General features: G+C 41.6%; 1 protein-coding gene across 1 annotated transcript in view; it reads left to right on the top strand.

Moving 5' to 3' along the window:
* The window catches only part of LOC119966355 (tomoregulin-1-like), a 394,538-nt gene that overhangs the window by 364,537 nt on the left and 15,583 nt on the right, over positions 1–14,418 (top strand). The window contains exon 8 of the mRNA XM_038797880.1: positions 1,293–1,407. Coding sequence (XP_038653808.1) covers positions 1,293–1,407 — 115 coding nt within the window. The remainder of the gene's footprint in view (positions 1–1,292; positions 1,408–14,418) is intronic.

Genomic DNA, 14,418 nt, shown 5'->3' with positions numbered 1-14,418 from the left:
AAGAATGGCAGATTTTCTTCCTTAAAGGGACATTGAGTGAACCAGGTGGGTTTTAACGACAATCGACAATAGTTCCATACGCTCCAGATTTCAATTTCAGATTTTGTTTTTATCCAGCTGAATCATGTCCTAAGGGTATTATCTCCTGGATTATTAGCCCAGGGACATTACCACTATGCTGCCATCGCCCCTATATGTACCTATGAGGGGTGGGTATGGGATATCAATCAGATGAGGGAGAGAGTTGGCTGTTCAGCTGAGGATGTGAGAAGCTGCGAAGTGTGTTGGTTTGAGAAATGTTCAGCAGCACTTACAGTTGGCACCCAAAAATGTCAGACAGCTCACCTTTTCTGTGAGGTTATTAAATCTCTTGTGGCAATGTATCCTTGTGTCCAGCTACAAGGGAACACAAACTTATTGTCACTACTTTTGCAACCTTCAGGCATTGACTGTTTGGTTTGGCTAGCTTCCTTTTCTCCACCGGAAACGGAACTTCTCTTCTGACTCTCACCAACTCCAGCATCACCTCCAAGGAAGAGTCAGGGAACCAGGGAACTGCCTTCCTTTGTCTTCCTGCCTTCATTCTTCTTCCTGTCTTCTCCCTTCCACACTTTGTCATTGTTTGGAAAATCCAGAAACTGATTTGAACACCCATGACTAAACCATGGCTTCAGCAATTGGGTTTGTGACCCTCTTCCTGCATCCTGCCCCCCCCCCCCCACCCCCCCCCCCCCCCCGCCCCCCCCCCCCCCCCCCCCCCACCACCACCACCACCACCACCCAATGCATCAATAGAATAAATAATTGAATCAAATCACTGCAAATACTTTTGTGAAAAACTTAACAATCACCAATCTGGTTTTTGCACTAGGGAATAAACTTTGTGCCATAATAAAGTTTTTTTATAAATTGACAAGAAATTGAGGAAAGTTGCTGACCAATAACAATTGTAATGTTTCATATGCAAGTTTCATATGCTTGCAACAATGCTGCCAGAAATCTGGGATCTCTTTGAGAGGATGAACACTTGAGTAAATGAATGCTTCAGATCTATCAGCTAAAGAAACTAAATGAGATAGCATGCACTTGGGCCAACAATTTATTGAATATAATAGAATATATTTTATTAAGGGCAAAGAGTTACAGGCAACAAGCAGGGGATCCCTCCAGGATATTCAGCCCAATCTTCCAAATGTCATGATGATAACTTAAAAGCAACCAACCTGTGTTAAATATGGAAAACAAGTGAAATGAGTGCAAATAAAACTGACAGTTAATCATTTACTTTTAAGATGCCAGTGATCAAAGAGAAGATATTTACACTGGGAACTACCAGCCATGTTCAGAAAATATCTGCATGCATGGCAAATGTGAATATATTTACGCTCGCCGAGAGACATCCTGTCTGTAAGTATCTGTTTCTCTCTTCACTCCTTGTTATTATATGTTCACTAACCTCCTTTACAAGTTCAGATCGTTCTTGATTCTTAGAAAGATCTTAAATAAAAATGTATAAATCAAGGCATAAATAAATGACAAAAGTAAGGAAGATTGGATGAACCTTTATGAAACACAGATTTATCCACCACTGGAATATTGGGCTGAATTATTGCTACTGAGGCAGATAGCTCAAGTCAGGGAATTTCCCAAATTGTCTTGCTAGAAAAATGACCCTTTACACACTATTCTCACTCGGGAGACAGGCATGGGAGAGTCGGCCTAGTGCCAAGGCACGCTGGTTAAAGGACCCCCTTTGTTCTTTGGGATTTCATTCCAATAGTTTGGTTTAATTTTAGTTTGTTAGCCCTCACTCTTCGCACCCTGAAACTGCCCACCTACCCATACCACCTCCATGCTGCAAGTCAATTCAATGCCAACTCATGTCCCCCACCTCAAATGGTGCTTCATACCTATCGTGCCTCTTCCGCGCCCATTCACCCAGAACACACCATATACAGAATCAACAAACCTTATAGTAACAATGACATATGTGAAACTTATTATGATGAATGCTTTGTTGAGAGCCCCCTTCCCTCCCCGCCCCCACACAACTCTTCTAAAAGGATAATATAAGTGAGTTTGTTTAGCTAGGTGCAGAGAAGTGTTGACTTTGCTTGGTTAACACTTCTATGGGATTATTCATTATTTTTTGCTGTGATCCCTTTTGTCAATGTCCCAATGTTTACTAGGTTAATTAGGTTCTTGTCATCAACAGCGCTATCAAGCAGCACTTACTCAGCAATAATCTGCTCAAGGATACTGAGTTTGGGTTCCGTCAGGGCCACTCTGCTCCTGACCTCATGACAGCATTGGTTCAAATATGGGCAAAAGTGCTGAATGTCAGAGGTGAGGTACACCAAGGCAACATTTGACCGAGTATGGCATCAAGGAGCCCTGGCAAAACTGGAGTCAATTGGAATCAGGGGGAAATCCTCCCTCCGCTGGTTGGAGTTGTACTGGCACAAAGGAAGATGGTTGTGGTGATTGGAGGTCAATCATCACAGCTCCAGGATATCACTGCAGGAGTTCCTTAGAGTAGAGTCCTAGGCCCAACCATCAATGTCCTTCCTTCCATTATAAGGTCAGAAGTGGGAATTTCTGGGAGTGACGACTCCTCAGATACTAAAGCACCCCATGTCCAAATGCAGCAAGACCTGTACAATGTCCAGGCTTGGGTTGACAAGTGGCAAATAACATTCATGCAACACAAATGCTAGGCAATGACCATCTCCAACAAGAGATGATCTAACCATCGCCCCTTGACATTTAATGCTACTACCATCGCTGAATCCCCCACAATCAACATCCTGAGGGTTACTGTTGATCAGAAACTGAACTGAACTAGCCATTTAAATACTGGAGAACCAGAGATGGAAAAAGGCTAGGAAAGCTGTGGCGAGTAACTCACCTCTTAACTCTCCAATGCCTGTTCACCATCTACAAGGCTTAAGTCAGAAGTGTAATAGAACACTCTCTACTTGCCTGGATGAGTGTAGCTCCAACAACACTCAAGAACCTCAACACCATCCAGGGCAATGCAGCCCACTTGATTGCTACCCCTTCCACAAATATCGATCCCTCCACCACCTGCGGACAGTGGCAGCCATGTGTACCATCTACTGTACCAAGATGCACTGTAGGAACTCACAAGGTTCCTTAAGCAGCACCTTCCAAACCAACAACCACAACCATGTAGAAGGACAATAGTAGAAGATACCTGGAACCCCACCATCTGCAGATTCCCCTCCAGCTCACTCACCACCCTGACATGGAAATATATTGCTGTTCCTTTACTGTCTTGGGTCAAAATCCTGGACTCCCTTCCTTACAGCACCGTGGATGTACTTGCAACTCAGGTACTGCAGAGGCTCAAGATGGCAGCCCATCACCTTTTGAAGTGCAACTAGGGATGGGCAATAAATGCTGGTCTAGCCAGCGATGTCCATATTGCATACAAATTCTGTAATTGTAACTTTAAAGGTCTGATGATTTATACTTCTATAAAGTTTTTGGAATACCTTTTTTTCAATTTGTTTGTTGTTGAATGGCTATTTTTAAAGCACATTCACCGAGAGCATCATTACTATAGGTACATTGTGCACAGGGAGCTTGTTTAGCTCAGTTGGTCGGACAGAGGGTTTGTGATGCAGAGCAACAACAACAGCGTGGGTTCAATTTGTGTACAGGCTGAGGTTATTCATGAAGATCCTGCTTTCACAACCTTGCCCCTCACCTGAGATGTGCTGATCCTCAGGTTAAATCCCACCAGTGAGCTCTCCCCCACAAAGGTGAATGGGCATGGAAGGACCATGAGTCGGCATGGGGGTTATAGGGACCGTGAGGTGGGTGGGAGGCAATGAGTACCATTTATTTAGCATTGAGACGGCATAATAATAATAATCGCTTATTGTCACAGCTAGGCTTCAATGAAGTTACTGTGGAAAGGCCCTAGTCGTCACATTCCGGCGCCTCTTCAGGGAGGCCAGTACGGGAATTGAGCCCGCGCTGCTGGCATTGTTCTGCATTACAAGCCAGCTGTTTAGCGGCTAAACCAGCCCCTGCAAGAGGCCATGGCGAGGGCATGAATAAGACCATTGGAAGTTACTTTTGAAAGGTTCCTGAATTCAGACTACAGTTCACAAATCCTCGGAGGAGCTGTGAACAAAGTTATCAAGAAGCTGGCCCAACTCCACAAAAATTGCAGGATGCTTGGAAATGCCTATTCCCTGCAATGAAACAGGTCCGGTTGGGAGTGCAGGGTGCAGGGTCACAACTTGCACCCTTATCCTGCGCCAGCAAAAGGTCGGGTGCCGGAAATGGGCAACAATCCTGGAATCAGGTCCCAAATGCAACTTTTAAATGGCTCCACAGTCCCTCCAACTCCATGTAAACTGGCCCACTCTGTCCAATTATGGGTGCCTCACTTTAGGAAGGAGGTAAACATTTGAGAGAGGGTCAAAAAGAGTTTTCCAAGGATGAGGGACTTCTATTATTTGGATAGATTGGAAAAGCTGAGTTCTTCTAAAGACGGCTGAGAGATTAGTTAGAGGTGTTCAAATCATGAGTGGTCTAGATGGGTAGAGAGAATATTCAAGAACCAGAGGACACAATTTAATAAGATTGGCAAAACAACCACAGGCTACATGATGAAAACCTTGTTTATGTCGTGTGTTGCCAGAATCTGAAATGGGCTACCTGAAAGGGTGCTGGAGGAAGATTCAATCATGGCTTTCAAAAGACACCTGAATGGGAAATGTTTGTAGGGCTATGAGGAAGAGGAAGGGGTGTGCAGCTACTTAAATTAAGCTTGCAGAGAGGTGGCAGAGCCTGAAACCATTCTACAAATGTAACATAATCTTAGAGGTAAAGCATTTCTTCACTTTGTCAGGAAAGCATGTTTTAAGACTAATTTGTAATATTCAGATTCAACCACGATCCATTTATTTGGTAATTATTGCTTCTACTTTAACCTGATTAAATTTGCCAATATCATGTAATAATGTGTGAAACAATAATTTACTAACAAACGTAATCGATAGCAGAGTTCATAGTAAGCTGAATATTAGTCTGTTGCTATAATAGAATGTCCAAGTGTTATCTTTTACACAATTAGCGATAAATGGATTTGAGCTGCACAGATTGAATGCTAAATCATCCTATTTGTTCAAATTGGTAAAGATCTTTTGCTCTGACAAATGCAGTCTTTAACTGCATTTTAAGTGTTTCCATAGGGGAATATTTGCTTTGTTTACCAATTGTATGAAATCCTAAAGACATAGTGCATATTGTGCTACAGATGACAAACAAATGAAATGTCGTTGTCCCCTCATGCCAAGACAAAGTTTATCATTTTATATCCCTTCACTATGCAGTTCTCAAGTGATTGTCGATCTGGCTATTGACGGTACCACAAGTACTGCAAGTGCTTAACCAGTGGCGGACTGGGTCTAAAAATATTGGTTGCCAGGAGACAAAGGGGGCCCACCCACAACTACAATGCTATTATTTAATTTTCATAACGAATAAATAAAATTTTCAAAAAATACATATGGGAAAAAGGGTACAATTAAAATTTTTGTGGAAAAAATGTGTATTTCTTAGTAATTACAGTGTACATGTACTGTACATATTACTGGCAGTAGATACCAAATGTAAATACAGAATGTTATAATTGAATTTTTTATTTTTTTATTTTAAGTAATTGGTTGATATTTTTAAATAGTTTACTGCACAATTTACACATTAACAGATAGTTCAAAAGCACAATAGAGCATTGCATGCAGTTCACTATATTAAGAGCAATTGTTTGTGTTCGCTAGATGATTGTGCAAATCTGCCAATACTTGCTTCTGCATCCAATTCATCTAACAATTCCTTTTCAATGGATAGCAACATGTATGATTCCAAATTCTCCTCAGACAGTGAATTTCTTAACCTTGTCTTTATGATCTTTAGCTTTGAAAATGTCCTCTCACATTGGACTTGAGTAACTGATGGTGTGCAGATGACTTTATAAAGTTCATAAAGGTTATCATATGCCTTGTCATGAAGTCTGTTGGATGCCAGAATTTTTAGTACACACGATGGGCAAGTGCTGCAAATATTACAATTGTTGCAACTGGAATCCATATTCTCACCATAATTAAGCAATAGCTTTAATACATCAAAGTTTGAAGCAAAAGAAAACAATTCCTATATTACTTGATCTTTGCTGATTTCTGGAAACAGCTTAATAATACCTTCCAATGCTTCATCTTCAAGGCCCTTCTCTGCAATAGTTTTAAACTTTGCTGGGTCCAAGCAGGACAAATCTTTATACAACTGTTTGTGTTGTACAAAGCGTGATTCTAGTGACTGGACAGTGCGATCCATTATTAGGTTAACCACATTTACTCGAAAATCAGCTTGAGAATCTGAGGAATTTCTTTCATCATCAATAAGCTCATCTGCCATTCTTTTCTTCTTCCTCGGCCTCTTAACAGGCAATGCTGTTTCCAACGCATCAATTTCCAATGTTTGATTTTCATCCATATTCATCTGTGAAATCCTGTCATTACATTTATTTACAAATTCCAAAGCCTTGCTGTGAACATTATCAAATGTTCTTGTCTGTTCCTTCAACTTTGTTGTCGCTGAATCTACCAAACTCCATGCAGTAAACATATCTAAACCATTTGTCTGTAGATAACTTGATAACGGGGTTGTAGTTTCAAATATATACAAATAGTAAATGCTGTCAATATGGTTTCAAACTTTAGAAGACTTTGAAGTAAAACATTTGCTTCATGTTTTGTTTTTGCATCAAACTTTTCTGAATCTTGTATCATTAATAAGCATGTCAATAGATTTACGAAAGTACTGGCAGCGGCATCATCAAAACGTTGTTGCTGCATTAGATTTTCCTGACCATCTGGTCTCACCACTTAGCTTTAATTGTTTCATTTTTTCTTGTCCTAGATGTTTTCCAACAACTTCTATCTATACAGCCATTCTCTTGTATGATGCTTTCACAAAAGTTGCTATATTCTGGAGCAAATTGAAAAAAGAAACTGCAGGCACACAACATTTTGTTGTTTCAGTTATCACCAAATTCAAGACATGGGCATAGCACCATATATGAACATGTTGATCAGCCACACAGCAATTTTACTTTGTAAACCATTATACTGGCCATGGTAGCTTGCAGCGCCATCTGTGCTATCAGATAAACATTTTTGGGGTCAATTTTAAGATGCTGTAATGTTTCAATCAATAGATCAAAAAGTCCCTGTCCTGTACCATCATTACTTGGCACAACTGAAAGTAGTCGCTCACAGATAATACCTTTAAGCACATACTGAATAATAATGCTAAACTGATCGATGGATGAATTATCTTGTGTTGAATCAACCTGAATAGAATAATATTTTGCTTGAGAAACTTCATGACTAATTCTTTCTTGTATCATATTCTTCATAATTTTGATTAACATGTTTATAGTTGTTTTACTCAGGTATGTAACAAGTCCACCACGGCCTTTACTTTGAGCCTTTCCTTGTTGCTCTAATCGTTTGATTCTTTGTTTAAACTTGTTTTGCACTGCAGAAACGCGAGCTGCCATAATGGGGTCATATTTTGCCATCAACTGCACTGTAGCTAAAAAATTGCCATGATTCAGAACCTCATTATCTAGAGTGTAGGCCGATTCATTTCTGTGACCTCGAAAAGGAAGTGCTTGCTTGCCTAACATCTTTATGATGTCTATAATCCTCATGACAATACTTCTCTGCTTCAATACTTCTTCTTTCCTTTTAATTAGTGATGCTGCAAAATTTTTTATCTAAGGTACCATCATTAACCACACTGATATATTGCTGAGCATTTCTGACATGTGTTGTTGTCGATTCATGTAAAGTCAAGCTCTGGCTAATACGCCTGTAGTCACTAAAGCCACGTACAAAGGGTGATGGATTACAAGTGTTGGGAAACTCAAAGGCTAAGCAGTATGAACAATATAAGCATCTATTTTCTTTGTTATATGTTAGCCATTTTCTTGGGACTGAGTCATTCATAATTTTCCTCTCATACAAACGAGCATCAAATGGCAGATCATCAAGTGGCTGAAGTGGATGTTCAGCAAAAAATTGTTTTAGCTTTGCTCGTGATGGATATTGGAAGATTCCAGTAATTGATCTTTCATTTTCTTGCGTAGGTTCATTTACAGGATGTGCTTCAGAAACCAAGTCATTTATGCTTGAAGGAATATCTGATTCCCTGGCACTAGTTGAAGCTATGTGTTCAGATGTTGCAACTACAGGCAGTACAGATACCGGAACAAGGAAGCCAGAAGAAATATTGGGCCTGGGTTGATTAGTAATGGATGCACTTGTATTTGTCTCTACATTCAAAGTAGCTCTTCTCTGTTCTTGTAACTCGCATGTCATTGCATCATCACCATGAGCATTGTTTCTTGCTTCTTGATTATTTGTTGCAGAACTGGATATTGATGTGGATTGTGCTTGTGGTATTATAAACTGTGTAATAGGCCTGCATCACTTGGCTGATTCCTACCTTTCTGCTTCTTTTTGTTCTTTGCGTTTTAGTGACCCAGATTTATGCTTTTTCTTTTCCATGCTGGTAGGGGTAATATTCCTGAAATAAAAACTTAATTAAAAATAGCCCACATTGGGAAAAATGAATATTGATGATTGCAAGAATAACTTTAAGGAATGCCAGATAAACCCTTACTTGATAAAAAATATAAAATAACTTACTTACACTTCAATAGGCTATGTTCATTAGTCAATACTACTGTGGCCTATGCAGCTTCAGAAAAGGAGACAATCCACTGTCCAGTGTTCACATCAGCAAGCAACTGAGACAACTGTTGAAACTTAGAAGTTTGGTCCGACTATAGTAAGACATTAAGAATGGTCCCACGACCAAAGTTAATATGTCCAGTTTGATACCAGTGTAGTGTTACAAGTCGCAACCCTTTGAGTTTACCGATCATGGCTTATCACTTCAATATCTTTGACCTCATGATTCACGGTCAAAGGTACTGCTTCTCCTTTTCGGTGACCTCACGACCCTATGTACTGCTTGATATCCTTTCAAGTTGCCGACCATCTCAAATCACGAACTGTAACTTTATCTTTAAATTCACACACTCTTGCTGAAAACGTGGATTTCCAACTATGTCCGACCCGGGTGAACCTGCCCCCCTTCCACTCCTTTTCACATCCGTTTAACACTGCTTCGTTCCTTCATACACTGAGTGATTATTTGTTTGTTTCCTTATTGCATTTTTATTTGGTATTGCTCTTTTTAAAAACAATTATATTTTATTAAGTTAGAATACAAATCTCAGGAAAGAAGTTGGAGATTTATTTATCTAATTAATTATAATTTTTAAGGGCCCTTCAGAGATTCACGGGCCCCTTCTTGGCTCTCTGGGCCCCGGATCGATGTACCGGCTGAACCAAGACTACTGCTTGATATCCTTTGAAGTTGCCGACCATCTCAAATCACAAATTGTAACTTTATCTTTAAATTCACACACTCTTGCTGAAAACATGGAATTTCCTTAATTATGCCCGAACCAGGCCCCCCGATTCCACATCCTTCCACTACCTCCCCTGCTTCGTTCCTTTTCATGCACTGCTTATTTGTGTCCTGTTCTCTTTTTCCTTTTCCCTTTTTCCTTATTCCTTTTTATTACTAAAACAGTTGTCTGTGTTTGTTCCTTTATTGCATTTTTATTTGATATAGGGGGCCCACTTCATCAGGGGCCCACTTGCCATCGGGCAACCTGACACCCTGGCCAGTCTGCCACTGTGCATAACTGACCTGTGGTCAGACCCAAAATGACAGGCTCAATCCCAGCGGATGCTGTGAAGAGCTCTATAGCTTTTCTTTGAGCAGTTCTTTCCAGATGCTGCAGGGAAGCTCAAATTCCAGGACGATTTCACTGCCTTTGGTAATAATAAGACAGGATCATCCATACGTTATTCATTCCATTTGCCATCACAACCAGCCATCAGATAACAAAGAACGGGACAGCACAGAAACACACCCATTGGCTCTCCGAGCCTGATTCCTGTCTCAACTAACACCTTCTACAGTCCCGGGATTCCTATCCTCCTATTCCCATCCTATTCATGTATTTGTCAAGATGCCTCTTAAACATCCCTATTGTATCTGCTTCCACAATCTCCCCCAGCAGCGCGTACCAGGCACTCACCACCCTCTTTATAAACAGTTTGCTTCGCACATCACCTCTAAACTTTCCCCCTCACACCTTAAACCTATGTCCCATTTGATTATTCCACACTGGGAAAAAGCACCTGACTATCCACTCTGTCCTTGCCACTCATAATTTTGTAAACCTCTATCAGGCCGCCTCTCAACCTCAGTCATTCCAGTGAAAACAATTTGAGTTTATCCAACCTCTCCTCATAGCTAATACTCTCCAGATCAGGCAACATCCTGGTAAATCTCTTCTTACCCTTTCCAAAGCATCCACATCCTCCGTAGTCTGGCGACCAGAATTGTGCGCAATATTTCAAATGTGGCCAACTAGGTTTCTGTACAACTGCAGCATGACTTGCCAAGTTTTATACTCAATGCCCCGACAGATGAAGACAGGCATGCATGTCTTCTTGACTACCTTATCCACCTGCGTTACCACTTTCAGTGATCTGTGGATCTGTATGCCCAGATCTCCCTACCTGTCAATACACTTAAGGATTCTGCCATTTACTGTATAATTCCCACCTGTATTAGACCTTCCAAAATGCATTACCTCACATTTGCCCAGTTTAAACTCCATCTGCCATTTCTCTGCCAAGTCTCCAACCAATCTATATCCTGCTGTATCCTCTGACAATCCTCTACTCGACCAACCTTTGTGTTGTCCGCAAACTTACTAATCGGACCAGTTACATTTTCCTCCAAATCATTTATATATACTACAAACAAAAAAGATCCCAACACTGATCTCTGTGGAACACCACTAGTCACAGCCTTCCATTCAGAAATGCACCTTTCCACCGCAACCCACTTTCTTCTATGATTGAGCCAGTTCTGTATCCATCTTGCCTGCTCACCTCTGATCCTGTTAGACTTCACCTTTTGTACCAGTCGGCCGTGAGGGACCTTGTCAAAGGCTCTACTGAAGTCCATGTAGACAACATCCACTTGCCTACTTATCCTTCATCTTCACAGTAACATGCCAGTCTTGAATTCTAATCAACTGACGTTTGAAAGACACTCACATGTTAGATGTTGATTCTTGTCAAGCAGCCACCCAAATCTAAATTCTTGGCTGTCTGGATGTAGAATTGGCTGGCCGAAAGGAGACAGCGAGTGGTAGTGGATGGAAAGTATTCCGTCTGGAGGTCGATGACCAGTGGTGTCCCGCAGGGATCTGTTCTGGGACCTCTGCTCTTTGTGGATTTTATAAATGACTTGGATGAGGAAGTGGAAGGGTGGGTTAGTAAGTTTGCCGATGACATGAAGGTTGGTGGAGTTGTAGATAGTGTCGAGGGCTGTTGCTGGTTACAACAGGACATTGACAGGATGCAGAGCTGGGCTGAGAAGTGGCAGATGGAGTTCAACCTAGATAAATGTGAAGTGATTCATTTTGAAATAAAATTCGAATTTGAATGCTGAATACAGGGTTAAAGGCAGGATTCTTGGAAGTGTGGAGGAACCAAGGGATCTTGGGGTCCACGAACAAGATCCCTCAAAGTTACCACCCAGGTTGATAGGGTTGTTAAGAAGGCGTGTGGTGTGTTGGCCTTCATTAAAAGGGGGATTGAGTTTAAGAGCCGCGTGGTTTAGCTGCAGCTTTATAAAACCCTCGTTAGACCACACTTGGAATATTGTGTCCAGTTCTGGTTGCTTCATTATAGGAAGGATGTGGATGCTTTGGAGAGGGTGCAGAGGAGATTTACCAGGATGCTGTCTGGACTGGACTGGACTTACGAAGAAAGGTTGAGGAAGCTAGGGCTTTTCTCGAAGAAGGAAGAGAGGTGACTTGATAGAGGTGTACAAGGTGATGAGAGGCATGGATAGAGTGGATAGCCAGAGATTTTTCCCCAGAGCGGAAATGGCTGTCACGAGGGGACATAATTTGAAGACGATTGGAGGAAGGTGTAGGGGAGATGTCAGGGGTAGGTTCTTTACACAGAGAGTGGTGGGTGCGTGCAAAGGTGGTGGAGTCAGAGTCATTAGGGACATTTAAGCGACTCTTGGACAGGCACATGGACAGCAGTAAATTGAAGGGGTGTAGGCTAGGTTGATCTTAGATTAGGATAAATGTTCGGCACAACATCATGGGCCGAAGGGTATGTACTGTGCTGTACTGTTCTATGTTCTATATGTTCTACATTCTTCAGTTCCTGCCTAATGTTGTTGAAATTAGCCTTTCCCCAATTTAGCAGCTTCACCAGAGGACTACTCTTATCTTTATCCACATCTACTGAAAACTAAAATTGAATGAATTAATAAATCCATCGAATCACTACAATGCAGAAGGGGGCCATTCATTCGGCCTTTCGAGTCTGCGCCGACCCTCTGCAAGAGCACTCTACCTAGGCCCATGCCCCTGCACTATTTCCGTAACCCCAGTTAATCTGCACATCTTGGGACACCAAGGGACAATGGCCAATTCACCTAACCTGCACATCTTTGGACTGTGGAAGGAATCTGGAGCACCTGGAAGAAACCCACACAGACATGGGGCGAACTTGCAAACTACAACCAGGGCTGGAATAGAACCTGGGTCCCTGGCGTTGTGAGGCATCAATGCTAACCACTGTGCCACCATTCTGCTCATCAGTTGAAAGAAAACATGAAGCTCTTTGATGCTTGTTTAAAGATGATGTTGCTGGCGTCCTGGGTCCCTGGCATTGTGAGGCATCAATGCTAACCACTGTGCCACCATTCCGCTCATCAGTTGAAAGAAAACATGAAGCTCTTTGATGCTTGTTTACAGATGATGTTGCCAATAATATGTAGATTTTGAACTTATTTAAGGTTTCATCTTTTTGTGGAAATTCCCAAGGATGCTTGTGTCAAGGAATTGGATTATTTTCACATATCTAGTTCCCCGTTAGTCCCAGTTGCGAGTAAGCTTGAACTTCATTGAACAGACATATCTGTGAACAACACCAGTCAACAACTGTTAAGCGCTTTTATAGATATGCAAACATCATCTCTGTGCTTCACAAAATAATTTTCTATGAAATTCACCAGTCCTATGTAAAGCTTAGATTTTTTCCAACTCATTCATACAATTCAGTAAGGTTAAACATTTCGACACAAGGAGAGAGATACGCAACACCATTTCTGCCAGCACTGCACAGGCTTGTATCAATGCACCAGGGAAAGACAGTGCCACATGCTGTGATATCAGTGGATGACATCATGGAGGTAGTGAGCTGCGGTGCAGCTGGCATGCGATGCAGGTCCGCACCAAGGAAAGGGCTGGTTCACCAGCTAGGAAACAGAGTTTGAAATGAGGACAGAAAACAATGGCTTCACACTTCCCAGTATTCAACTGGATGTTGGATTAGCAGTCTGATAATTAAGGAACAGTAGAAAAGTCAAGGTCAACATCCATGTGAAAACTAAATGCTATGCTTTTTGGATGATATTGCAGAGGGACAGCATATGGATGAGAAATAAGAGGCGCCAAGGATAGATATTTGGGGGTCACCAGAAGTGGCTGGAGTAAATGCTACTTCGTCTATGATTACATTGATAAGAATGGAACTAATTGGGAGCAGTCTCACCCAATGGGAAGACAGTGGAGAGGGTTGGAGGACAATGAAGTGGTCAACTGTGTCAAAGGCTGCAGACAGGTTGAGACCGGATTGTGCACACACGTACTCACGTAGTCAAGATAATTTTGTTTTCAATTTACTGTACTTCATTGCTCTTCTATTCACTTGACGCATAATCCATCCATCAGATTGGGACAAATTAATATAGTATAATATATCAGTACAAAATGGTTGTGCTGGAACAAAACAGTAAGCACAGCTAGAATCAGTGGCATATGGAAAAATCAATGAAATCTGAGAAATCCATTAAATGCTACATTAATCAGAGAACACTCAATTGATGAAGGAAATTACTCAACATGGCCCCACAGCTAATAGCCATAGAGCCATAGAAATGATACAGCATAGAAGGGGCCCATCCTGTCCATACTGACACAAAAGCATCCAGGTACCGTTTCTAACCCCATCTTCCTGCACTATAGGAATGGTGCAGCTATCCAAACTTGGTTAGACCCCACTTGGAGTACAGTGAGCAGTTCTGGGCACCACACCTCAGGAAGGATATGTTGGACTTGCAGAGAGTGCAACATCGGTTTACGAAAATGATACCTGGATTACAGGGGTTGAGTTATGAGGAGAGATGATTTAA

This window comes from Scyliorhinus canicula, chromosome 5 (assembly GCF_902713615.1).
Source record: "Scyliorhinus canicula chromosome 5, sScyCan1.1, whole genome shotgun sequence".
In the NCBI taxonomy this organism is placed as follows: Eukaryota; Metazoa; Chordata; class Chondrichthyes; order Carcharhiniformes; family Scyliorhinidae; genus Scyliorhinus; species Scyliorhinus canicula.
This window is presented reverse-complemented; position numbering and strand designations above follow the sequence as displayed.